Source organism: Chelmon rostratus, chromosome 15 (genome assembly GCF_017976325.1).
Source record: "Chelmon rostratus isolate fCheRos1 chromosome 15, fCheRos1.pri, whole genome shotgun sequence".
Taxonomy (NCBI): Eukaryota; Metazoa; Chordata; class Actinopteri; order Chaetodontiformes; family Chaetodontidae; genus Chelmon; species Chelmon rostratus.
The window spans coordinates 20,471,631-20,499,352 of record NC_055672.1 but is presented as its reverse complement, the minus strand read 5'-3'; the positions used below and the strand labels follow the sequence as shown (position 1 = coordinate 20,499,352).

The following is a 27,722-nucleotide window of genomic DNA, read 5'->3' as shown; positions in this document are numbered from 1 at the left end:
AGCGAAACGACTTCTACGTGTTCTTTGGGGAGGCTTTGTTGTTGTGACTGGAGGAGGGCACGACAACAGCCTCTTACATTAAAAAGTACCCCAGAGTTCTGGCAATTCTTAGAGATAACAAAGAAGTTGATGTTGTAGCCTTGGCTGTTTCTGGTGCTTTCACATTAGATTTTTTTAAATATATATATATATATAGAGAGAGAGAATGGGAAGTCAAATTTCCTCCTGTATTCCTTCCTTTTTGCTCCCAGGCCAGAAGATAACAGCTTTTAACTACTTTAAGATTCTAACAAATGTATCGCCTAAATTGTGTTAAGATGAGCAATTTAGGAGTGTGGACGCAGAATCTCTTATTGCAGAAATGAAGTTGTCAGTATAGGGTCAGCTCAAATGGGAAACAAAACAGGGCTTCAGAAATAACTCCCACGTTGGCAAAGGCATTTACTCAGAGTGAATGAACAGTGAACAGAATGTCTCATTATGCTCTCAGCATGGCTCTAGAGATGGCGGTGTCTTTCAGCTGGTTGATCCATCTCTTTGGTCCAGACTGAAACAACTATTGGATGGACTGCCATGGCATTTGGTACAGGTGTGCTCGTGGTCCTCTGGGGTCATGGCCTCCTCCACCTTTTCCTCCACCAGCTGGTCAGTTTTCACTTATCCTGTGAAATATCTCATCGTCTAACAGACTGATTGGCAGAACACTATGGTTCCCACAAGATCAATCAAGATCAAGATCAAGATCAATCTGAATGACTTTTTTGGTCCTTTGACTGCCCTTGCAGCGCCACCATGAGGTTGATATTTGGTACAAGCATTCTTGTTCTCCCTCAGATGAAGTTTGATCCTTTGACTTTTTCACCTAGCACTGCGATCAGTTCAAATTTTCAAACACTTGACACTCCGATCTGGCACAACTTTAATTTGTCTTTAATTATTAGCAAATGTTAGCATGCTAACACTCTGGACTACGATGATGATCATGGTAAGTGTACCAACGAAACATCAGCATGTTAGCGCATTGTAATTATGTTGCCATGCTAGCATTAGCATTTAACTCAAAGTTCCGCTGTGCCTAAGTGTAGCCTCACAGTGCCGCTGTGGCTGCAGCCTTGTGTCAACAGACTGTACAAATCTAAATCAACATATGGGATTCAAAATATCTAAAGTTTACATTTGAACTTGGCAGCAAACTATCAAACCGTCTCACTCTTGCATAAATGGAATCCTGTTTTTTCAGGTTTTGGCCAAAAAACATTGTGAGGGAATGTCGAGACTATATGAGTCAAATATTAAAATTGTAGAAAAAATTAAGAGTAATTGTTAAAATTCTTTTTATTGACATATGTGTTCCAAAGAAACAGTAATGGAAATCAGAGGAAATGTGTTATTACATATGATAAATCTTGCCAGAAAAAAAGTGTTTACCAATTAAGATATAAACTAAATGTGGACAACAGGCTGATATAAGGTACTAATTGCATTGACTTGACCTGTCTTCACATTTCACATTCAGTTTGAATGTGATGGAAGGAAAAAAAAATATTTATAAATATGATTTGGATAGGCTATATTTGTATGGCCCACACTGCATATTGAATCTCATGGTTTACACTGAATTGTTAGTTTACAACCTAGATGAGAGGAACTCTCTTTTCTTTATCCTTGTAGTTTGACATGTTAACAAATCATAGGTGATTAACTACCTTAATTTTATTTGCTCTTTACTATTTTTTGTCAGTTAGGTCTATTCTTTTATTTTCAAATGTCCATAACATGCGTGCATAAACTCATCTGATAATATTAACATATCAAGTAAATATTATTTTTCTATAATGCTATTGTTTTGATTTCAAGTTGTGGGAAACTTTATTAAACAGAGAATTACATAATAAACAAACAGGCAAAGGGCAGAGATTATTTTACGTAACGCCTGAATCCTGTTGATCCTGCTGTGGGCTCACTGAATCTACAAATTACAGCTTTAAAACACGCCCACTACTATAAAAACATTCATGTTTATAGGTAGAAAACTCTGTCAATTGCGTGTGACCTCGCTCACGCTTCCCTCTGATTGGGCTGTCTCTCACTTGCCATTTTTCCTATTGGTCAATTCTGTGGCTGCTTTCGACAGAACAGGAAGAGATGTTAACTGGCCGTCTGCCAGGTAAATATTCAACAGAGGATGCTAGCTAGCCCCATGTCCGACACGACAAAAGGACAGCAACTCCCGAATAACTGGAGCAAAGATGAAACCACATGCTTTAACGAGGACATTAAGGTATTTTACTATCACCAAGTGACTTAGTTTCCCAGTTTGTCAAAGGAGAAGTTATAGGGTGCGGCCTGCTGTCATTAGCTTGCTAGCTAGCCTAGTGTTAACGTTGTGATATTTAGCGGTTAGCTTAATAACTGCATTATCCACAAGCTAAAACGTCATTAGCCAAGAAGCTGGCTGGTTGTACTAGACGGGTCAGCAGCATAATGTACTAACGTTAACACCTAAAAAATTAAACCCGTCACAGGCAAACGTTCGTGTCGTTATTACCAATAGTGAGGATAATGCTCAGGAATCTACAGAAAACCTGGGATTCGCTAGCTAGGTGTATGGGTAGTGTCAGGTATGGGTTTCTGATTAATGTTACATCTGAAGTCAAGTAAATCGTTAAATTGTGAATCGATGTGCTCCTGACCAGGTTGGATATAGGATAAACAGATAGCGTTGTGTCAAGATCGAAAACTAAATATCTACTAGTCAAATATGTAAACAAAGCCGGTCAGTCAGGTACCATCGAAAAGTTCGTATTCCTTTCTCTCATCAAGTTTAACGTCAAACAGCATTCAACACCCAAGCAGCACAGGAAGTTATTTTCATTAAATGTTTGTAATTTGGTTAAACTGCTGCTCTGTGAAGCATAGTCAGATTGTACAAGGTGTGTGTTATGCTGATGAGCAAGGTCTGATTTAAATGAATGGCCAGATTTTCAGTGTAGGTTAGTGCGGTGAGTACTACCGCTACAGACTATTTTCGATATATTATTTGCTTCTGCTGTGTAGTTTTAAACATGGATATAACAGCATTTCATGTCTTGATGAGTAGTTCATGTACCTGTGAAATGTTTTGTGATCAAGTATGTTCGTGCAGTGCATGCCAGACCCAAGAACAAAATTGATTGTTTTATTCACTATTAAATAGGATATGCACATAACCCAACAGTGACTGTTTGTGGGTTTCTTTGCCTCCTGTTATGCTTGCAAAGATAATATAAACAGTTACTTCCCCAAACTGTCCTCATTTAAGTTGTTGATAGGTGCAGCGTTTGGTTTGACGTATACACTGTGCAGTATCTATTTGGTGGGTTGATGACATGAAAAGGTTTAGGAACGGCTGTGATAGCAAACTAAAAATGGATAGGTAGTTGCTTTAGCTGACTTAATTACCCATATCTGAACCAAAAATGAAAACATTCAGATTACAGGTGACTTTGATGTGCCACTGACAGTACTGATCTTTCTGCTATGGCAGTACAGTCTGTGCTCATAACTCATGTAGGGTATGACTCAAAACCTGAACTTGTCTTACGGGAATATCTACGCTGTGATCCATTCAGATGGACTCAATCACACTTGGGTAGTGTATAAGACATGAATACATCAGGGGACATTTGCATGAAGTAATTGTGCTTGTGATTTCTAAAACACTGTTTTAGTTCTCTAAATTAAAGTTGACCAATCTCATTAAGCATTTACCTCCTGCCTAATTTGACATTGTAAACACACCCAACAGCCACAGCCAGAATTGTATTAGCATCTGGCACGTAGCTTGTGTCAAGTCCCCAGAGAGATCTAAATCTTCTGTTATATTACAGAAGTTCAAATTTAATAGATAATCATATTCTGTCTTTCAAAATGTACTGTCAAAAATAGGGCTGCAAGTAATGATTGTTTTCATTATTATTTAATCCGACAAATATTTTCAGGATTAATTGATTTATTTTTTTCAATAATGGTTAAAAATGTGAAAAATGCACATCACAATTTCCCGGGGCCCAAAGTGATGTCATCAAATTGCTTCTTTTGTCCACCAAAGCATCTTCATTTACTATCATAAATGACAAAGAAAAGCAGCAAATGCTTGCATTTAAGAAGATGGAACCAGCCAATGTTTGACATTTTTTGCTAGAATAATGACTGAAACCATTAATCGACTATCAAAATAGTTGCCAGTTAACTTTCTTTTGATTGAACATTGAATTAATCAACTTGTCATTGCAGCCCTAGTCAAAAAGACAAAATGAAAAACTGTTTTCTGTAAGAGAGTGCTGGGTTTTGTTCCATCTCAGTGGTTTTACAGTCAACGTCATTTAAGGTGGATTAGATGAGGATTTGTTTATTTGCATGGCAGTCTCTGTGTGTGCAACAGTATACAGGCTTTTGACTCCTGTGCATGAGCAGACTGAGAACACAGCATACACTTGTAGCCGTGTGCGCACACACACACACACACACACACACACACACACGTGCAACACCCCTTCCAGCCCCCTGCCTCGCACAAACAAAATAAGTAATCCTTCCTCTAGAAGCAAAGTCTGCGTCACCAAGCACAGCCTATGTCCTCATGACATGAAAAATAGGTGCACACACATGATCACGTGTGGTGTTAAACATAGCAAGCATTTTTATCCCCATCCTCTGCTCTAATGAAGGGTGGTTGCTACAAATGGTTTGAAATCTTAAACAACAGTTTAAAAACTACCAGACAATTATATACTAAGGTAGCTTACTTTGTTGTAAAGACTTTGGCCCCACATGCAAAATGATTTGAAATATTTAATTTTCTTTTCACCCACAGCTCTTCATCTAACCAGTCTTTTACTATTCTTCCTTTTGCAAAACACATCCACCAATTTTTTTACAAACATAGTGAGACATTGAACAGATTGTCGACATAACTCAGCCGTGACCATGGCCAACTCCACCATTAAATTGCACTTCAGGGAGCAGCAGTGTATGTGTAACATTTTTTCATGTTTTCATTGCTGTCTTCCACTGGTTCCCTGCCTTTTACATTATTTGGATGTGTGTAACTACTGTACATGGTTGTTATTAAGGCTGCCCATTTTATTTGTCTGCTTAAAATTAACATTTGCAGGGCATTTTTAGAATAATGACTGGCAGAGTGGGAGCAGCATATTATTTTATTTATTTATTTAAATAGTAATGTACACTTAGTCACTTTTACTGTTTCATATATTTTCCAGCAAATATAACTCTTATTTTGTTGGCTTTTAATGATATCAACTCAAGAAATTGCTCCAAATTTGCATCTCCATTTGGACTAGTTGACTTAATTACATTTTATGGAATTGTGTTATTTTTAAGTTGTTTTGATTCTTTTCACTTGATGTTATTTTTCCCCCACGCCTTTTTATTTGTGTGCCATACAATTCCATCTGCCACTATGTTTATTAAAAAATTTGGTTTTAGGTAACTGTCTCTTCATGGAAAACATGCAGCCACCCACTGAGGCATTAAAAATAGATATAAAGAAATATTGTCACCGTCTGTCATTGTGGTGGTGTGCATTCCTTTTTTTTGTTCCTGTGCCATGCCACTAATCTTAAATTTAAATTTTTCAGTTTTAGACATCAGACTGAGAGCCTGTAGCCATGGATGGACATGCTGCCAAAAACAATGAAAGCACTTTCCCCAGCTTCGTGGATCTGGATGATTTTCTTACCAAGCACAACTCGAACTTCATCTGGCTCCTCGTTGGTAAGTCTGAATCTTCACTGTGGGGGAAAATATGGAGATCAGTTGAAATTTTCATTTTAAATAATGTGTTGCATGTGAAGTGCAAACCTGTCAGCACTGGATCAAGTTACATTTTATTGGCCTAGCAGCTATGTAGAAAATGTGCTGTCACTTCCTTTGGTCCAAACTGTTGTGGAGTTTTTGTAATGTTTTCCTTTCATTGACTTTTTGGAGGATTGATGATAATACTTCAGTCCCTATAATTTTTAATGAGTTTAATGAAGTTCTCTGCACAAACATAAAATACTTTTTGCTTTTATACTCATCAAAAACGTAAGGGAATGGTTCAATATCGGGGGCATAGTGGTTGCTCATTTGGCAAAGTTTATTGCATTGAGGTACATGGTATAAAGTATTCTAAAATAATCCGCAATGCCTTCACTTCCTGAAAGATTTTAATTAGTGTTAATTCTTTAATGAAGCTCAAGGTATTGATATTTCATATGACAACCGATGGTGTCCACTTATTGCTTCGTCCAGGTACACTGAGAGGTGGGCCAACACATAGCGTGACTCACTGAATGAAGCTGCCGGGGTTTTTTTGTTTTACTGCAACATCTTAAAGCTGAAAACAACTCTTTTGGGGAAAAAGTATAAAAATCAAACAAAAGTGTGAGTGCAACAGCGAATCCCAGCTGGTAGCCGAGATGGGAAAGAAGTAGTCGTTACTGTAGTAATCACATCTGCATTGCCATATTTCTTTAAAAAGATAAGGAGCACATATTCGGGTGGCAGTTATGATGGGTTTCCATACCAGTTCACTGGTATGATTACTATTGTAATGCTGCAGTCATTTCCCTGTGCTAACGGGCTTATGTCATAGCAGGAAAAGTAGCATCTGTTGTATTCAAAGGACCAGCAACAGCTTATTGAGCTTATAAACAACAAGGTAATTAACATGAGTAATGAAAGAGTTTGACTGAACAGTGGCAAAATCTGTGTTAGTGATCTAAAAGCATAGGCCTACTTTACCGGTGACGCAAGTGACTTTCTGGGTGTATACATGTGTAACTACTGTTTTATTTCATTTTATTCTATTTTAAATACTTGTGTATGTGTTCTATATGTGTTAGTAGCATGAAGGGGCTGCAATTTACATTTCATGTTACAGCCCTCTGTTGTAGAATAACAGTAAATTAACCTAGACACTTGTAAACAAACTGTTCCAAACATCAGAAAACATAAAAGATATTGTTTGCTGATTGTCTTGTATCATTCCTTGTGTTAACAAACCTGGCCATGTTGTGTTGTTGTCTTTCAGCCACCATTCTGTCCTGTGGATGGATCATCTATTTAACTTATTACAACTCCCGCAACATTGGCCTCATCCTCACCCTCATCATCAACAGACTCTACAAGGATGGCTACATTCATATTGGTGTGTGCATCAGGAGCTCTGTCACACAGTGATGAATGGGAACGAGGAACACTGCCAAAGCTTTCAGTTCAAGGCGTTAACTCAGTCTGCTGAATATTTCATGATGAGCCGGCTTCTCTCAGTGATTATCTCCATAGAGTCTGAACAGCAACCTGCAACCAACACCAGATTGAATTTCTCTACATAAATGACACAGAACTTAATTTATAAAGCACCTTGAGGCCGTAAATCCAAACATACCCCTGCCATTATTTGTTTCTTCCAAAAACACATCAGTTCCTCTACTAAAGAGAGATTTTGTCAGGTGCATCTGCTCTGAAATACAGCCCTAAATATTGTACACTCTGACCAAAAAAGAAGCCATAGTGATGCCCACTTTGTAATAAGACCAGTTTGTATTGAACATTTCCTCAGTGAGTTGACATTCATAACAGAGGATGTTGACAGAAACCTGCAGCTAGCTTACTAAGAGCAAAGAGGAAGTGCAAGAACGATTACAAAGGCAGCATTAAGATTTGATGAGGAAGGCATGGCTTGGTTAACATCTCTTTGCCAACATGTGTTGCTACAAAGCGAGCAGTCACCCGTGTGCCCACTAATCTATTTTTAAAGTTGTATTGATTTTTTCTTTCTTATTCTTTGAATGGATTAAAAGTTGGGAAAAAGGTTGTTTTTCTGTCTAGGGGTGGCACTTACAAAATGCCTCGTAGGGGCACAAAAGTTTGGAAATAAACAGAGGAAAAACAGCAAAACCTTTATAACAAGCGCTCCAGTTTTACACAGTTTGCAATGTGATAAACAGGTTCAAACGTGCCTGAAGGTGTCTGCACAGGGAAGTACCGACAAATCTAGCTCACACTTCCTGTCTTCAGCCAGTTAGAGGACAAGTCAAAAATACCACAGACATCAGCAAGTGTCAGCTGGGATGACACCACTCTAGCTGAAACCCGCAGGTGTCATCTCTCTCCCGGCATGAAGTAATTGAAGCAGAGGAAGACGTGTTAGGAGCCGAAAAGGATTAATGATGGAAAATCATGTTCAGTTTTCTTGCTCATTTTTCATGCTCAGTCACAGACTCTGACCTACATGTTGTACAATTAGATCCTAATTAAGATATTTTTCTCAATGATAAGAGGGAGACAAGGTGATTAAATGTCCCAGCAACACCCAGAGTCTTTTACTTATTTATATATGTTTTACATATTCTTTTCACATTTTAATTAGCTGGTTTGTTGGCTTGAATTGCAACCATTGTGGGCAAATCCGAACATGTTTCGAAAACTTCATGTAAGTTTATATGATGGAAATATTACACACTAAATGTGTCCGATTCGTCCACAGGCTCCTTCTCCTTCTCTGTGCTGTCAGGCAAAGTCATGTTCAGAGATGTCTACTACATCAACCAAGACATGTCTATCAGGTAACCTGACCTGTGCTGCATTGTTTGCCTCTCCTCTCTTCCTCTATAATCTTATAGTTTGTTTACTGATTGATTTTTCTTTTCTGTCGTACAGGATACAGGACGGCTTCCTCATATTTCGTTGGTGGAAAATGTACAACCCAAAACAAAAACAGCATGGTGAGCAGAGCAGAAATGTGTTCACATAGGAGCTCAGTTTAGCAGCTTGTGATGACCCTCATACTCATAAATGCAGCTTTAATAAATTATCTCTGGATTTAAAGTAAATTTAAATCCAAAAATAAATCTTATTAGGTGTAAATGCTCATGTCTTAGTATTTTTAGTATGCTTTAAAATTATGGAATACATATATAAATGAACCAGTTATGGCAGAGTTCTGAGTTTCTTCTCTGTGTGTTGCCATCAGACCCCAAGGCAGAGACCAGGCTTTACGTGACAGTTAACGGCTTTGAATTTCACGTCTACAACCGGACTGACCTCTACGCCCGACTTCAGGAGACCTTCGGACTGGAGCCCACACTCATTACACCCAAAAAAGATGAAGAGAGGGGTCGAGAGGAAAGAAACAAGACCCTTGAAAGGTACGCCCAAGGCCTCAGGGAAAATCAAACTTCAGCACTCAAATTTCAGTAGAAGTTGCTCAGAAATTGCATTTTAATGAATGCAAGCTCCTCATTTCTGAGTAATTACACTATCTTGCCTCTGCAGTTGTCTTAACTTTGGATAATATAAAAACGTCATTTGGTGAATCGCCTAATCCATATTTTTGAGCCGTAAACAAAACTTGCAAAAAGCAGGAATCAGCAGTTTCCCATCAGAGATGATTAATTGGCAAGCAAATGGAAAAAGCTGCACATAGGCGCTCCCTTTTCTCCCTGTTATCACCACACGCACTGAAAGAGGAGAGCGATTGTCATTTCCACTGACAGCCAAATGAATTGCACTGACTGGAAGTGTAGTGCTGTTAGATTGACCGAATGTCTTCTGGTCCTCGTATAGTGTGAACATCAAAGCAGAGAGTCCAGACCCAACCTCATCGTGGCGCTCCCTCATTCCTGTCATCAAAGTTAACATCAGCACTGTAAGTACATCACAAATTCACTACAATTGTATGGCAATTGGTCATGGATCTAAGAAAGGTTTTAGAAATTGCATCAGAGAATTGTTTAGAAAAAAAACTGATGAACTGATGATGACGTCTTTAAAGTGTTCCTCTGGCTTATTTGCTCTCCTGTAGGGTCGTCTGGCATTTGGGAACCACTACCTCCCCCAAACTCTGTGCTTGAACTTTGAGGACGCCTTCCTGACGTATGCCACCAAGCCTCCCTCCAGCCACCTGGACCAGTACATGCACATCGTCAAAGGCTCGCTGGAGAATGTGCGTGTCATGCTGGTTCCCAGTCCACGCTACCTTGGCATGCAGAACGATGAGTAAGTCCAAGTCCTTTACTGTTACGGAAACATCGCTGAGGCCAGCTTGACTTGTTTTTCATTTTAATTTGAGTGCTGCTGTAAAATCACCCAATTTCAAAGCCTGTTTGAATTCAAAGGTGAAATTCATGTAAAAGCAGCACCAAAGAGATTAAATAATGTTGCAGAGCTTTCAGTATTTATTTATTCACACCAATCTGTGAAACTTCTGAACACAATTTTTCAAGTCATGTCATTGTCAGTACTAGAATTATTTTGCCCGAAACTTTCTTCAGGGATAAATCTCTTGCCTGAAGAATAATAACTTCAGAATATACTTTGCCACTCATTTTTTAAGCATACAAGGAAGAATGTAGAAAATGAGTGCATTATACAGTTTAAAACTGATCATTCTGTGTGCCGCAATTCTGCACTATGTGGTGTATGGTGTGAATCTTAAACACAGGCAGACGACTCGCTCTATATTTTCTCCTTGTTTGTAAAAGACGAAAAAACAAAACACTCTATTTTTGTGGCACATTTGTAATGAGTTAATTCACGAGATTTGTTTTATTTGGAATATTGTACTTTTCAAAAAATTCAGATACATTTTTTTACTGCATTTTATTGATGAATCTACTTTTGGTTGCTGAGTGTAGAAGCTGCTGCCTTCTTAAAGGTATAACAAAGATAAGGATGTATATACACTATCTGAAATGGGCAATTGAGTTTTGATACCAAAAATATTGGCAGAATGTTTGAATAATGCATTTTACCTGACTGCCTGTTCTGCATTACAAGCATGGATACCACAAACCATTATAAGCACTTCAACCGAATGAAATGACACAGAGAATAAAATCTGTTAACCCCCATGATTAAGGAGTCACTCTCAAGAAAAACTTGGCAACTGTAGCCTCTGTAGGAGCCATCAGTGATTTCATCCTTTAATAGTCTGTGACGTGCCTTTTAGCTTTATTGGCGGATCCAGTGAGAGGTGGGCAGCTGCATTTATAAAACTTGAAGAGTGTCTTCATGCCAGAATCAAGCTGACTACTTTATTCATGCTTTGGTACCTTTTATGTACCTGCTAACCTGCTGTGACCCTGCTTGAAATCATTTAGAATAGGCTACAGAGTTCATAACTTCTGCATAAAATCTGTACTTTGCCTTTAAACTGTGACCTTGTGTTCTAATGTAGACCTCCCAGACTGATGGGTGAAGGCTTTGTGGTCATGCAGTCCAACGATGTTGACATCTACTATTACCAGGATGAACCCGGTGAGCTCGTGCATGCACACACATGGGCACACAAAATTGAAAATTGTTAAACAGCCGAACTTGCAGTGCTACAGCAATACCCCCCCAAAAAACACCACTATGAATTGGTTAGAATTGGAAAACACTCTATACTTCATATGAGCATGCTAAATGGACGTTCCCTCGATGACATTGAAGCAGTTACAGTCAAGTAGTTTCATGTATTTGCAATGTTATCTGTAAAGCTTTTCATGCACTTGTGTCTTTTTGTTCAGCATTTGTTGTCAGGGTTTGAAAGTGTTTTTATGGTTGTGTGTGTGTGTGTGCAGGTCTGGTGCCTGTGGAGCAGGAGGGTGGGGAGGAGGCAGAGACGTGCAGCGAGGGCGATAAGCTTCAAGACCTGCCTCCATGTTGGGGTCTGGACATTGTCTGTGGAAAAGGAACTGATTTCAACTACGGCCCTTGGGCAGATCGTCAGAGGTGAGTCACACAAACTCAGTTTTTCTCAAATAATTTAAACATGAAACCTCTTGTAAATCTGACCAAAATTCATTTACGTGTGTGTGTATGTATATATGTTTATGTGTATACATAAAATGCAGCATTCATTGACATCAAATAAGTGGTATAAATGCAGTTAACATATTAAAACACAAATCAGTACAAAACTGCCCTGTTGGAGAACCTCCTCTGTGAGCGTTTGAAGGGTTGGTCTTGGGAGCTAATAAAATTTGTAAATGACATTTGAAAGAACATAGCAGAGCACCATTCTTACTCGCAGATTCCACCGTTCTGGCTACGATGCGGTGGCCAGAGCTGATCCAGTCCAGACAATGCTTATGATTCCACAAGACACACTGCAGCAGATTTCAGAAGTGTCCCAGAAGTATCTTTCTGCTCCGCTGAAAATAAGCACCAAGCCTATTTGTTTTGACAGAAGGTGGGTCAAGCTGCGCAGAGCAGATTGAGCTGGGCAGGAAATCAGACACAGGGATGGCAGAATCTGATGAATTTTCAAAATAATCACGAATGAACAATAAGCACAAAACAGACCAAAAAAGAAACTGTTTATATAAGTAATCTACTAACCCTTGGTAGAAGCACAAACGTCAACGGAAAAATGACCAAATCGGTAAAATCTGAGCAAGTCAACAAGATCGGTCAAGCAAACCGCAATGCATGTGAAACGCTCCTGGTTGGCTATGAAGCCATGTGCCCGGTGGAATCAAGCCGTGATGTCTTTCGCCTGTACGTAAACAGCATGTCAATACAGATGCAAATGTAATGGATGTAAGAAGAGTGCTGATCTAGTTAAGTGAGACTCTTCAAGCAGTTTACAGCTCAAACTTTTAAGGCTTTGGGCTTGCATTTACATGAACTCTGTCTTTTCTCAGGGACTGTCTGTGGAAGTTTTTCCTGCCGGCTGACTACCAGGCCATGAAGGTGACCGAGGTTGCCCAGCCAGGAAAGCCCAGGCAGATCCAGGCCTTTGAGCTCCGCATGAACATCATTGCTGACGCCACCATCGATCTGCTTTTTACCAAAAACAGGGTGACTCTCTCGCTCTCGTGTCCTGTCTTCTCTCTCTCCTTTTCCTCTGTGATCTTTCTTCCTCTCTCTGCGGCTCCTCTTGTCTTTGTCTTTATGACTCACCATGTTTTAGCTATTGATATTGGTTCATGTTTTATGCTTTTTCAAATTTTAATCCTCAAGCAGTGCAGGGATTTTCACAAAGCTAAGCATGTGAAGTGCATACTAAATATCAACATAAATGCATGCTGAATAGAAACATAAAATGGTTTGAGTCAGGGAAGACTGTCATTTTATTACATCTTTTGAACATGTTTTTATTCAGATTAGGTGACTTTCTTTTATCTTTGAGGCAATAGGGCAGCCTCTCTAATACTCTGACAGCATGTGTGACTGTTTGCTCTGTCTCTCCCCATGCCCTGTCTTTATCCCCGTTACCAGGAAACCAATGCCATCCATGTGAATGTAGGTGCAGGCTCTTACCTGGAAGTCAACATCCCCATGACTGTAGGGGAGAACGGTAAGTGTGTGTTTCAAAGACCAATGACTGACCAATGGCTGAACTACATCCATGATGAGCAGCGTTATTAAGAGCCGGGATTAACACAGTTTTGTTTTTTGTTTGTTTTTGTTTCGTATGTTACATTATTTCCCTTGAAATTTCTCAGATAATCAAATGTTTCTTATTTAATAAATCTGAATTCAGTATTATTTAGACCCATAAAGGATCTCTTCATCAGCAAATATCAGTTTTCGATAAAAAGGCCCTGAATAAATATATTTATCTGCATTGTGCTACCTGGGTAGAGCCAGAGTGTTCTTCAGCAGCACACTGCTCTGGCTTGTTGTCCCACAGACTCTCCCTTTCACTTTTGCCCAGCAGCGAAGAAGCAAGACACAGGAAACGCTTGGGTATTGTGGAGCTGCAGTGTTTATTCATGGGCAAACTGTAACCGACACTGTACATTTATTGCTACTAGACAACTTCACTGCTTTTGCTGCTGCTCCAATTGCCAACACTGCTCTGAGCTCAGCCACTGGCACCCTCTCTCGCTCAGCCACACACTCACTGCTCACACAATCATATCTTCATCATATCATCTCTGTTTATGGGAAAAATAGATCAGGACTACTCATATCAAAGGAAAAACGCGCAGTGCACAGAAACTTTAGCTGCCTAATGCTTTCAAATTTGCGGACATGATGCCAGCACCAAAAAATGGATTGAAGCAGAATATTTTGTTCGATAAAAACATGATGGATTCTGGAAACAACTACACTTTATGTTTATCTTCTTGTTTTTTCAAGCGATTTGTACTTTTTGGACTTTACAACCACGCAGCCACCACTGGCATCTAATTCTACAAATACAGTACCAATATTTGTTTAGCCCAATCTTATCTGCAACTGTGCAGAAAGACAGAATGAATAGACATGCAAAAAAAAAGATTAAATTTTTGGCCTTTATGCTTTATATTTTTGTGCTTTGTTGCCATAGTAAATCCAGTATGAATTTGACATTGTGGAAGTCATTTTTACATGTTTGTTTTTGCAGCTGTGAGTTGTTTTCCATTCTGACACCAGCTTTGCCTCAGTTTGATGAATACTCGGTTTAGTCATTGCTAAAGAGGAGTTTAGTCATTATTTTTCTCAAGGAATTGGTGGGACTGCAGTGTGTGTTAACACTAAATCAAAATGAAAAATGTCTCTGCTCTTGTGTAAGTTTCATGCAAAAATAAAAATGTATTGTTTGGGCTCAGTCCTCAGGAATCGTTTTACATAGACGGCTAAAGTTGCACGTATAGGTCCGAGTCCTTGCATGGCCATAGTCAGCACTGCCTGAGTGAAGTCTGAATCAGTTCTAAGGTCGGAGAGCGTTGAGTCGAATCAAAAATCAAGGCAGAAATAAAAAGTCCTGCTCAAGTCTGGGACCAGGACCTCTTTAATGACCATGTGCATACAAACCACTAACAGTGCAGGAGCTCGGGGCTATATCTTTCTTTCAGTTATATAGAAAATATGGTTTTTCCAAGTATGATATTGATATTTTACATTTGTTATACATGTATAATATCCAGTTAAATTCTTTGTGTGCTATGTAAATGATGTTGGAAACATCCAGAATTAGCAGAGCATGAGGAAATGGCAAAATGGCACAAAACTGAAAATCATCAAGGGAACAAGAGCACTTTGATATGCTGCCACTGTGAAATGTAGACCAGAGAAAATGTCTTTCTGTAAAGTTCTCCACTGTAAAACCATGCAGACACTTCATTCAGTCAAAGTAGGTGGATTCTTTACCACATGAGACTCTCTTACATATGTTTAAGTGTAACACTGTCCATACCTTGTGGGTTAAGTGAGCTTAAGTTCATTATTAATTTTTTTCCCCCCATTATACAGTAATAAAGACTAAAGATCAACTAAAACCACCAGAAATTAGATTTAAAACGACATCCACAATAAGACAACTGACCTAAGAGAACACTGACATGCTGGCACTGGCATGTTGTGACATATGCCTGATAGTTCATCTCTTTTACCTGACAATATTTTATCAGTCATCAGTCAGTGCTTTCCTCTGTCCCCAGAAATGTCATTAACGTAAGTGGCTTTTCAAGTTTTGCAGGTAAAGAACAAGAACCTAGCCCCAGCTTTGCATTTTGAGAATTAATGGCCCTGGTTTTCTGTCTCTCTTCTCTGCCCTCAGGCTACTCTCCTACCATCAAAGGCCAGCTGCTTCATGTGGACACCACCAGCAGCATGCAGTACCGGACTCTTCTGGAGGCTGAAATGCTGGCTGTAAGTAGCAGGCAATTATACAAGAAGCTTTCCAGACAGCTTTTTGGACAGACATTTGAAATATAACATCTACATCGTCTTTAAGATGGAAGGGAAAGTTGGACAAATCCTATGTCAGATGTGCATATACATAGTAAGTGCTCTGCCATTCGTGAAATTGTGTTCTGCCTTTACAGTTTCATGTCATAGCCAGCTACCCTCGGGTGTGGAACATGCCTCAGTCGTGGCAATGTGAGATTGAGGTGTACAAGGCCACCTACCACTTCATCTACGCCCAGAAAAACTTCTTCACCGGTGAGTCCTCCAGAAAAACGGACGGAGCTAAACACAGTGCAGCTTGTGCACAATAATTAGCAGATTGTTACCATGTAGCGCTTAGCATTTTAGTAGTAAAATGTGTGAAATGACTTCCCATTTTTCCCCTTCCCCGTTCCTTCTTTCTTTCAGATTTGATCCAGGACTGGGCGAGTGACAGTGCCCCAGACATCTACTCCTTTGTGCCCTATTCCTGGAAGTTCAAGATCCTTTTCCACCAGTTTGAGATGATCTGGGCGGCGAACCAGCACAACTGGATTGACTGTTCCACCAAGCAGCAGGAGAATGGTAAGAAAGATGCTCTTCTTTATGCAAATAACCATAGAAGCAGTATCTGTAGAAAGTCTCGATGAAATTATAGAGTCAGACTGAATTAAATGTTTTCTCTTTTAACTGAAAAGGATAAATTGTAGATTAAATTGCTTACGGCCTATATCCAAATCCACGCATGAAAGAAATCAATAATTGAATGCGTCTAACACTGGAAACTGCTGTCCATGACAGCATACTTTGACTCCATTAAGTCATGATATATTGTACAGTATATACTCCGCTTAATCCCACTGCAGGCTCACTAATCAATTGCATTATTGATCCTCTATAGTGTACCTGGCAGCATGTGGTGAGACGCTCAATATAGACTTCACTTTGCCTTTCAATGAGTTTGTTCCAACCACCTGCCATACTCGCTTCAGCCTGAAGGTGAGTCATGCTTTAAGTGAATGTGATTTGTTCAGAAAATAAATGTCCATTCTTTTATTTGACTGTAATTTGTAAAGATTTTTTCTGCCTGGAAAATAATCCTGGAAAATAATCCTCCATTTTCACACTGGTCAGACACTGATTTTTGAGATTCAGATCTTCTATGCGGCCACAGATGTGAATACTTTGACACCAACTATGAATATGTGTGGGTGCTTACATGTATATGCGCTTCGTCCTCAGGCGGAAGATACAGACATGCGACTATCCCTGCCAGAGTGCCACCCGAGCCGCTACCCCCTCCTCACCCTGGCCAAAGACTACCAGAACGTCAAGCTGCCCCCAGACATGTTCATGCCCGGGGAGACCCAAGGAGCCCCCCCTCCCAAACCTGCCAAGTCCCGCTGGAGGAACATCACCCACGCAGAGTGAGTTAAACCTAGGAAATATGTCTTTCTACTTGTAGGAAAAAAGTGTGTGTGTTAGCAAAGAGCAGCATGATTCATTGTTGTAACTCTGACTCACATCAGTGCTTACATAGAAAAGAAATCTTGCCAAGGTAGTAGGAGGTAATTTCAAGTAAATGTGCCACTCACCTTCACTTTGCATGCTTTGCTGGTTCAGTAGTTGCCGCATCTGTTGGTTTTAAGTAAAGTGTAATAGCCTGTTTATCGGGTCTTTTTGACATTTTTAGTTAAATTTTTAATTCTGTTCAGACAGGATTCTATTTGGCATGCCCAGTGATGTCATACCAGTCTTTTTCTAGCTAAACCCTTATTGTGTTTAGAACTGTTCTACATCCTACTTAGTCTGCATCCCTTTTGGAGAATGTTGCAAAACAGAGTCTATTTCCGCATTGTAAACACAACCCTAAAGGTCAGTGAAAATTCAGAGTTGCTGGAGAATGTTTGCTAGGTAGCACAGGCATTGTGCACACCGTACCTACATAATGACTCAACATCCAGATCATTTATTATGTATAGACCGAAGCCAGACTACACCGATGTAGCACTGTGAGAGACCCACTGACCCCCTGGGAAGTTACGATCGAATTCTGTGAGGACTGGTGCACTCTGTGCTGCAGAGAAATCAGGCGCGACCCATTTGCCGTTTCTCGCCTCGACTGAATGTCCTTGATCCTTGGTTCATAAAGCGAATGATGAACTGGAAAATCCACTCGAAATGATGATAAATCAGCATTATAACTGTGTACTGAGCTTATGTATTTTTTCTTTCTTACCTCAGAGCCGGCTGGGTGGATTGCTGGAGTGTTCCCAACTTCTTGCTGATCATTGACTACACCTGGCACCCCATTTATCCCCAGAAGGCTGATGAGCAACTCAAACAGTCGTGTAAGCTCACGGCTATAGTATCAATTCTCTGCTGCTTGCTCTAAAGCCTGAGACTGTGTGAGACACTTCACATTACCTTTGTCTTACCCAGCTGTTTTGCATGATGTTTTCTAACTTGCCTGCGATTTGTGTCCGAAGTGTCCGAGATGGAGGAATCTATGCTGTCAGCCCTGCGTCCCCCAGAGCACACCTCCATGCCCCACAACGCCCCACCGCGCTACACCTCCACATCTGCTTCAGCTGCCCACAGCCGGATGCCCACAGACCCCTCAGAGCTCCCACCCGACAGACTTCATGTGGAGATGGAAATGTCCCCAGATTCTCAAATCATCCTCTATGGGCCTTTGCTCCGAGCTCTGATCTCCATCAAGGTACAGAAAGTCCGTTTGAAATGAAGTTCTAGAGTTTAACAATTTGCGCTCAGTGTAGTCAGTAGTGAAGTTTAAAAGTGAGTATGCTACTCTTTTGGATTATAATGGATGATAAAAGTCTAAATAGCACGCCACATGGCTGCTTGGTTAATTCTAGCCGGTGACCTTTGTTGCATGTCATACCTGTCTCTTTTTCTCTCTCCTCTCTCTCCCCTCCTATTCTACCTTCCTCCTCATCTGTCACTATCAAATAAAGGCAAATAAAAAGAAGTCTAAACAGCTCATTCATCTAATCTTCCTTCCTTTTATATTTTGCCACAGGAAAACTATTTTGGTGAGGACGACATGTACACAGACTTTGAGGAGGCAGTATCCAGCCCTGTGTTGTCCACCTCCACCTCCTCGGGCCTTGGTTGGTCTCCTCTGGGAATGGAAGACAGCGAGCAGAAGGAAGCCTCAGACATCCATCCCCTCGACCTGCGCCCCTGGGATATCACCGTGTACATCAACCTCTACAAAGTCCACGGCCGACTGCCAATGGTAGAACGGATGACTGCCGATTCTGTTTCATGATTTGATATAGGAAAAAAAGAGGAAGAGATTAATGTAGAAGTACAGCAAATGGGAAGAACTATTGCATCAGTGCAGTGTGAAATGAAAATGATGAAAATGTACACTAATGTATACATACAAGATGTGCACATGGAAACAACATTTGCAATATGTAGGCACAGTGTACACTGTTTACATTCAAGTAGAGAGTGCAGATATACATTTAAATCAACGTTATTACCCTCATCTGTTTCCTGGTTTGCAAGGAATCATTCTTTTCTTCAAACCTGCCAGCCATGCTTCTGTACTTGATGTGTGGTTATGCTTATGAAACCGCCTTGATGCATGAGTCTGCATGTTTTCTTACTTTTCTCTGCACCTCCAGCACTGCAGCAGCGAGGGTCCCGAAGGTCCGTCTGGCTTCTTGGAGCGTCTGTGTTTTGAGATGAAAAAGGGTTACAAGGAGACGATGCTTCAGCTGCTCCTGTCTCCCATTCACATCTTCATCAGTGACAACTACCAGGTCGGAACCTCTGCACAACTACGCATGTGCCTAATGTGATGTGCTGTTTATTTTGTCTCCATACAGTGCAGTCATTGCCTAGGTTTAGATTTTATCTGTAGGAAGTTGCTTAAAAAGAGAGGTTTGTGTCCAGAAAACAATGACATGTGTAAACAAGGCAGTGTAACCTAGGACAGTAATACAAACCTAACTATGTGGCATATCTCACAGGTGAAAGGGATAAACAATTCATACACAAACAACTACTCTCTAATTTGATAACTGAAGGGATGACTCAGTCTTTATACACTGAATAAAGCTTGCCAGTCATAATATAGAACATGCTTTGCACCTGCCACATGTTTGCATAAGCACCTCCTTGTTGTTTAACACAGAATTTCTAAGGCTTAGCAATGAGTTGGATCCTATTTGCTGCTCAGAGTGAATATCATTCCTAATCCCTGACATCTCACTCCTCACTCATCTCCAGTGACATAAAAGAGATTATGGAATGAATTTCACTTTAGCTGAAGCTGAAATTTCCTTCGTGTTGCTCAGTTTCTGTGGAGTCATGTAACATTACAAATATTTCTCTTCTGTTGCCCACAGCGTCCCACGGCGGACGGTGTGTTGAGGGACGGCCACCTGAGTCTCTCTGGCCTGCAGATGAGGGCCCATGCCATGTTCTCCGCTCAGGGCCTCCCTCTGGGCAGTGACACACTGGAGTACGCATGGCTTATCGACATGCAGGCTGGGGGTCTCACCGGCAGGGTCACTGTTCCACAGGTCTGTGTGTGTCTGTTGGTGGTGTTACATTTGACTGTATTATGTTACTGTATAAGGTTTTCATTGTGCTTTGTCCACCCTCACATGGACTGTTTTTTTTTGCTCTTGTTTTTTTGTTCTGTGCAGTTGCAGTTAATTGCAGTAATTGTATATTTTGAAGCACTAATGTGTATCTGTGTGTTTGTGATTATTAGGTGGCCAGTATGATAGAGTGGGGTGAGACTTTCCTCTTCCACGGAGTTTCCCGAGAGTTCCAGCTTGAACAGCCCAAGCCCTCTGTCATCTGCCAGCATGGGGCTGACCGTCGCATCTGTGATGCCAAGGTACAGACAGGCAGTATTTCGTGAAACACTAGTCTGAGCCTCATTTCTTACATTTGCTCTGCTGAAGCTGTCTAGCATTGGTTTGAACTAGTTGGCAGCTGCGTGTGTCTGAGTCTCATGCTTTAAGCTGCTTAATTAGCTCATTATGGCTGAAGGCTTTTATTGTGAGATTTGAATGCTAGCCCGAACTGTCCAGTGTGCAAATGGAACCAGATAATAAAAAGAGGCTGCTGTGAACCTTTCTCTAATGATGCATGACTCAGAAAGCTCACTTTTACACAGCTGGTGAAACAGAACATCAGCTTCTAACACAGAACTTTTGATCAACTCACAGCAGCCATACGTAACATGCATCAACAATCAACAACGCGATGTATGAAGTAACACTGAGAGATGTCGGTTTCAGAAAATGTCTTGTTTATTTGCGAATCCTAACAAGGATATTTTTAAAAACTCTGCCTGAGAGCCCTCATTAGTGTCTGTCGACTGAGCAGCTGTGGCTACAGGGTCTGTGGTGGTATGTAAAGCACAGCAGCACTAAATTGGAGATGGTTTCCTCGCAACCACTGAAAAGGTTCTGGTACCAAATGATGGTTGTTTTTCAGATGAGCTGCCTGCCAGGTCACTGCCGCACATCAGAGGAACTGAAGTACACCATGACCCGACTGGCCATGGATGGAGTTGACCTCTTCATTGTGGAGCATGGCTGTGCTGCCAACATCAAAGTAATTAGCAGCAACCATTTATGTATTGTATTTAAGTAAATATATTTATATAACAATTTAACTCCTTGCGTGTCCAGTATGTGTAAAGATCTTCCATTTGTCATGTCTTCCTCCCTCCCTAGACGGCTATTATTCGCGTAGCCAACTGCAACCTGCACAACCAGGCAGTGGGAGAGGGCATCAGCGCAGTGGTACAGGACGTAAACATCCGACAGTACATTGAACAGCAGCACAGCGAGGCGACCAGGCTGCAGCCGGCCGGACAGGGTCAAGGTCCAGGTCAGCCGCTGGGTCTCGGTCAACCCCCTTTGCTGCGACGGTCTGTCTGGCTGGAGGCGGGTTCAGTCAACCTGAACCTCATCACAGCAGACATTGCCCTGGCCGCTGACCACCCAGCCAAATGTGAAGTCCAGAGGCATTTTCTGGAGCTACACGATGCTCAGACCAAAAGGTAGAAAACGCAGACCGCCATGTGTTATTTACTTTGCTGAGCACTTCTCAGGTTGTGTGAGTGTGGGAGAAGAAGATTCTTCTATTTGTCCCTCAGCTACCCCAGAGCATTTTTTAAGCACTATGCCCTTTGTTGTTTATGTCATCGGCTGCTATTCTTCACCTTTATTTCATTTGTGAATTTTGTTACGGGTTTCAGCAGCCTTTAGTTTAAATAAGGGACGCTGGTAATGTTTAAAACACCGTTTATAAGAATGTCAATGCTGAAACTCGTTTTCAAAGTGGAAATGACTCACTCGCTGTATCACACCTCGGTATGATGAGTCACACAGTTATGAGATGTTTAAATTGTACTGTGTAGTAGACCTATTCAAACGAACTGAGGTGATACATTTTCTGTCATATGCACTGATCCTGCCCATGATATGTGATAATCAGCTGGTAGGTTGGCCAACTACTGTGATAATAGATTCAACGTAATGATTCAAGACCTCATTAAAGGCCTGCAGGGAGCCATTTTCAGTACAGATGTTCTCGTCTATCTTGTAATTGTACATGATCTGTCTTATTAGTTTAGGAATGAAAAATGAATTATGAGAGAGTAAGTCTGTACATTTATACTCTACAGCTCAGAGTCTAAAAACGTTTGGACACTGTGTAAAACACAAATAAAACTGAATGTGATAATTTGCTAATCCTTTTTGAGATATACTCAATTGAAAATGGTACAAAGACAGTTTATTTAATGTTTTATCATCATTGTGAGTTCTAGAAACAGAGCAAAGAAGATAATAAATGATTACCATGTGTGAAAAAAGGCAGGCCGATGCGACATGTGATCGACAAGTGCATGGATTGTCTCCTTACAGAACAACAGCAGCCACAACTGCAAAGTTTCTGCCTCTTTCAACGACCCCTGCTAGTCCAAATCCTGTCCTGCTCCATCATTCTCTTTGATTATATTTCTATTTACCCTCTTCTCCTCAGACTCTGGTTCCTCTGGCCAGAAGAGGCTGGTATCCGCAACAAGCGCAGCAGGAACCGCTGTGGCTGCCTCGGAGGCTGCAGGTTCTTTGGAGGTACCAACATGGGCCTGGACTTCTTCAAGCTTGAAGAGCTGACGCCCTCCTCCTCGTCTGCATTCTCTTCTTCCAGCACTGAATCAGACATGTCTTATGGCCAGTCTTTGCTGCAGCCAGGGGAGTGGATTATTACCAAGGAAACACCCAAAGTGGATGGTATGGATTTCATGTAAATTTCCTGATTATCCCCTTGAGTTGCTGTAGCAAAAAGCTAAATTAAGAATATTTTAAATCCACAATGTTTGACTTATTAATAAAACAGAAGCTATTCTTCCAATACAGGGGGCCCCTGGGAATAAGAATGCTGGTCTTTGTTTATCTAGGGGTTCATTACATGATACTTTATTGTATTTTATGGTAATATATTGGGCTTCTATCCTTATCTTGTCTGAATAATCAATGATCTTTAAACTAAGTGTGACCAGCTTCCTGAGAAACACAGAATATATACATGGAGTGTGAGATTAAGATACTGAATGACACAAAAAAACATGAATAAATCAAACGTATGTTTTGTTAGGGAGAGTCGTAGGACTGAAGACAGACACTCACTCGCCATGCCTGCCCCCTGAGCTGCCTGAGAGGCGTGTTCAGCAACACCTCAGTCTCCAGGTGCCCCAACGCTCCCACAGCTCCGCTTCATCCTCTGAAGAAAATAGTTCCTCCAGTGCCGCGTTGCCTCTGCTGGCTGGAGAGAGGGACACTCCCTCGCCAAGCACAGAGGAGCGCATGTTCCCCATGAACGGCAAAAGCCCTGCTGAGTGAGTCTGCTTGGATCGTTGCTAAATGTTTAGTGGTGCATGTGAATTGTACTTCAAAATGAAAAAATACAGACACATAAACAAAGGTGGTCAGAACATGTAGGAACCACTAAAAGCAGTAGGATTTTCAGCATGGGTGTAGTTACTTAGTTTTTCCTCTGTCTGTCCAGCACTCTAGGAGAGGTCCCAGAGGTCTCACCAGTCTCACCCAACAGCTCCCAGGACCGCTCCTCAGTGCGCTCCCCCCTCTGCTCCCCCCTCAAGCGCCAGTCCTCTGTGCAATCAGGTCGACTGGGCAGCACCAAGAGCTTGTCGGCTGCCGTCTTCACCGAGAAGCCCCCACCAGTCCTGTCCGGAGGCGTCCAGTTCAGCAGCGAGGTTTCCCGCAGCGATGAGAACGTCTTGGATTCACCACGTCAGCGCAGGAGCTACGGCTCATTTCCCTTCACGCCGTCAGCTGACTCCAACACTTTCCATCAGTACCGCTCTGCAGACTCCAGCATGTCTGTGGCCGACAGCGAGGCCTACTTCTCCGCTGCGGAGGACTTTGAGCCGATCAGCAGCGCCGATGAGGGTCCAGGGACGTACCCGGGCCGCAAGAAGAAGAGGAGGCAGCAGATGCAGCAGCCCCAGCAGCCCCCATATCACATGGAGAGCTACAGGTCAGCTTTGATAATGACGCACTTTAGGAAATGCAGCATGGAATATTCTGCTTGCGGAGCTCAGCTTCAGTGGAACTCACAAAAGTTCTCAAAGTTAAAGAGTTTGAAAATTTGAGAGCAGACTGGGTGGATGGTCAGATCAAGTACAAGGTTAAGAATGGGATTAAGGTGATGATCGAGTCCAGACAGCTCACAGCTCTCAGTAACATCAAAGAGCCTCTCATTTCTCCTCTGTAAAAGCAGATGAATTAATGACCCGTCTAGTTTTGACCTTGCCAGATTGCTTGAAGTGTTACCCTTTTAAATAATGTTTAAGGGGCCATTCTGAAGGATTTCTGATTTCTGATTTACATTTTAAGATTGGGATGAATGCAGGAATTAGATTTTTCAGCCAGTGTCTCCAGTTTGTCAGTTCCCTCTTAGGGGTGTTACTGTGAAATTTAAGTGGGGTTATCATAGTGTTTTGAAGAATCACAGCTTAAACATCAAACACATACCCTTTACTCAAAGTCGTTGCACAATAGAATACATGTCTTGTCTTTTTTTAAGTTTCACGGGTTAGAAGGATAATAACCTTTGGCTGTTTTCAAAGAGAAACTGCTGTATTTGAGTTGCTGTAACAGCAAGGTCTTTAACAAAGATTGGAATGAAAAACAGGCAGCAAACGTCACATACCTTGTGATGGCTCTCACTGACGTCTTTGCACTGATTGTAAATTGTCTTTATGGCACAATATGCAGGAATACATTAACAGTGTTGTGACATTTTTATGTTTGGTTTCCAACAAGCTTTACATTTCATTGTGTTAACAACTTGCCCCGAAGCTAAACATGTTGCAGCTTTCATTTATTACTTTGATTCAGCCATGCAAGGATGGATGTGACCTCGATGGATTGTAGCAAATGAGATGTTTGATCCATGGGCAGCCACTTACTGTTGCTGTGTTTTGCAAATTGGATTTCAGTCTTGTTCTGCAACCAGCTTATCATTTTTCTATTACCCCAAATGTTCCCACATTGATTTCAGCACACTTTTTGATTGATACAGCCTCCACACAAACACAAATAATCAGTTCAGCCTCATGAAAGGTTTCAGTTGGCACCAGCCCGTGGAAATATAAGGCAGACTTCAAGAAGATAAAACTAAATAGAAAAGAGTTACCATAAATCCACATTGTTGACATCACTGCAGTTGTCTGCCATTAGAGCAGTGATTGTCAACTGGTGGCCCATGCCCAAATTTTTAACTAATAAAAGCTTGAAAAGAGGACACCCACAGCAGAAGGACAGATAAGAGACAGTGGTTCTTCTGGCAGCAGCAACTTGACTTACCTTTGTTACAGGACGCTCTCTGTTGCTCTAAAACTTTCCTGCAATTCCTAATAATAGGTTGTTATTAACTTAGTATGCCTTTGCAAATCATGGATGTAATTGGGAAGATCTGATCAATTGATCAACCACACTTACTCATCATAGACCATGATTATTCACTTAACTTGATTATATGACTCCAACACCTGTGGAGGGTAATATCACGAATGGCTACTCATACAATGTAATTAAATTGCAGAGTACCTCTCGCATAAGAGATGGCAGCCCTGTGTGACAACAACCAAAACCTCTCTGTCAGAAAAGTTGTTAACTCCTCAGTGAACTCCCTCCGACAAATTCTTCAACAAATGTAGTTCAGGATCCCTGCGTTAGAGGGAAATGTGTTGCTAAATTATGAAGCAAAACACTCAAGTGCCATTCAAGTGAAACAAAAGGCCATTTGCCACCAAAACATTCATGCTTACATTCAGAATTTTTTGGCTGTAACGCCCCTATAAACCACACCGTGACATATTCATTTGATGTGTATGTATTTTCACCCACCCCCCCAGCCGGAGCTCCATCTACCACAGTGTTGAGGGTCCCCTCACCTACGTTCTCAATGGGGAGATGATCACTGAACCACGTCCCCTGCCCCTGCCCCCAACGCTGCCCCCGCTGCCGCCCCAGCCCCTGCCCAGCCACACGTCCCAGGCCTCCTTTGTCTCAGCCCTCGCCATGGAGGAGGAGAGCTCAGTGGAGGCAGAGAAGACAGCTGAACCCGGTCCTGTGACCCGCCAGCCCCACGTCATGGCGTGCTACCAGAGCTACCTAGCCCACTATCAGGTAAAGTTAGTGACTGTGGCGTTTATTTTTACTGAGATCACTTTTTTATCCAATTAAAACAACCTTCACGTCCCTTCTGTCAGGTCTCAAATTGGTCTGTCAAGCAGCCCACCAATAAGAGGACCTCCAAGTCTTCTCTGCATCGGCCACTTGATTTGGACACACCCACCAGTGAGGAGAGCTCCGCCTCCTTTGACCAGCTCTCTGTCCCCAGCTTTAAGGTCTTTGTAACTAACAGTGTTTGTCTGCATGCAGGTTATTGGCTCGTTCAGCATGTAATACTGTAGTTAAACTTCAGTATTTTATCTAGGTATTTACTTTTGAATAGTACGTGTCCATCTCCTCCTACTCTATACACCCAGTACGTCAGTTTGGAGGTGTAACATTTTCTTTTACATAACAGGTGATAAAGCAGGGCCTCTCAGCCAGCTCTCTACTGGACAGAGGAGTTCAGCTGATGGGAGAGAACAACAGGTATTGTTTTCACCCAATAAATTCACAGTTAAAACCTAACTAACCAAACCGAACTAATTCTGTGTTTTGTCTTGTTAATATACAACGCATGATCAGAGATTGTCCCTCTGTTCCTCCACAGTACACCTTATACGCCACTAGATAAGAGGGCCATGGATAACACAGATGAGGACACAACGACAGATGACTGGACTCTGGAACAGCCCTTAGCTCAGACCAGGACCACTGCCATCGTGGAGGTGAAGGGAGCCATCAATGTGGTACTCACGCCCCTTGTGGCTGAATCCCTGGACAGGTAGTAACTGTCCTTCATGTAGTTTTTTTTTCTGTGTGTGTTGTCTGTTTTTCGTCTGCTTATCATGCTGCCTTATTGACCACATCCCCCTTCAAACTAGGTTTTTATCCTCAGTTTGAAAAACCTGACCAAAAAAAAAAAGAAATATCTTGGCTGACCCTAACTCTTTCTCACTCTACAAATTATTAGTTAAGGGTTATTTTCAGCCTGAAGCTAAGGTTTGAACTTAAGTCAATTTAATCCCCATGCACACTCCATCTTGGATCTAAAATTCCGCTGACAGCGCTTCAGAGTCTGGTCTTGCTCTTGTTTGTCTACCAGTGTGAATCTTTTAGTTTGCCAAAGGCTAACAGTGCTGAGTTCACAACCGGCTTACAAGCACTTAGCTCTTGGCTAGTGTTGTGTGGAGATGGTTATACTGTAGCTATAAGGTTGAATAGACACAGACTTAGTAAATTTGTTTTTACTTGCAAAGGGTGAGTAGATATCTGAATCTATTCTGATAATGCCCAGACAGTTTGGGTTTGTGAAGTCTCTGTGTTTTTCAGTGTCAACTTAATAAAACAAAATATTTATAACCCCTGTGGATTTTTTTA

The 27,722-nt window shown here is 41.4% G+C and overlaps 1 protein-coding gene across 10 annotated transcripts in view; it reads left to right on the top strand.

Moving 5' to 3' along the window:
- The first annotated feature begins 2,168 nt into the window (after positions 1–2,168).
- The window catches only part of kiaa1109 (KIAA1109 ortholog), a 69,641-nt gene continuing 44,087 nt past the window's right edge, over positions 2,169–27,722 (top strand). For all 10 annotated transcript variants that reach the window (XM_041953168.1, XM_041953170.1, XM_041953176.1 and 7 more), the window contains exons 1-32: positions 2,169–2,281; positions 5,643–5,778; positions 7,079–7,195; positions 8,537–8,615; positions 8,710–8,774; positions 9,023–9,197; positions 9,616–9,697; positions 9,854–10,047; positions 11,228–11,307; positions 11,616–11,766; positions 12,681–12,837; positions 13,258–13,336; positions 15,527–15,618; positions 15,795–15,912; positions 16,066–16,221; positions 16,538–16,635; positions 16,879–17,063; positions 17,881–17,987; positions 18,126–18,358; positions 18,680–18,898; positions 19,296–19,433; positions 20,022–20,198; positions 20,393–20,521; positions 21,127–21,246; positions 21,369–21,697; positions 22,684–22,934; positions 23,299–23,539; positions 23,710–24,201; positions 26,084–26,357; positions 26,441–26,578; positions 26,761–26,831; positions 26,953–27,126. In XM_041953168.1, the coding sequence (XP_041809102.1) occupies positions 5,673–5,778; positions 7,079–7,195; positions 8,537–8,615; positions 8,710–8,774; positions 9,023–9,197; positions 9,616–9,697; positions 9,854–10,047; positions 11,228–11,307; positions 11,616–11,766; positions 12,681–12,837; positions 13,258–13,336; positions 15,527–15,618; positions 15,795–15,912; positions 16,066–16,221; positions 16,538–16,635; positions 16,879–17,063; positions 17,881–17,987; positions 18,126–18,358; positions 18,680–18,898; positions 19,296–19,433; positions 20,022–20,198; positions 20,393–20,521; positions 21,127–21,246; positions 21,369–21,697; positions 22,684–22,934; positions 23,299–23,539; positions 23,710–24,201; positions 26,084–26,357; positions 26,441–26,578; positions 26,761–26,831; positions 26,953–27,126 (5,027 nt within the window). In that variant the 5' untranslated portion in view covers positions 2,169–2,281; positions 5,643–5,672. The remainder of the gene's footprint in view (positions 2,282–5,642; positions 5,779–7,078; positions 7,196–8,536; positions 8,616–8,709; positions 8,775–9,022; positions 9,198–9,615; positions 9,698–9,853; positions 10,048–11,227; positions 11,308–11,615; positions 11,767–12,680; positions 12,838–13,257; positions 13,337–15,526; positions 15,619–15,794; positions 15,913–16,065; positions 16,222–16,537; positions 16,636–16,878; positions 17,064–17,880; positions 17,988–18,125; positions 18,359–18,679; positions 18,899–19,295; positions 19,434–20,021; positions 20,199–20,392; positions 20,522–21,126; positions 21,247–21,368; positions 21,698–22,683; positions 22,935–23,298; positions 23,540–23,709; positions 24,202–26,083; positions 26,358–26,440; positions 26,579–26,760; positions 26,832–26,952; positions 27,127–27,722) is intronic.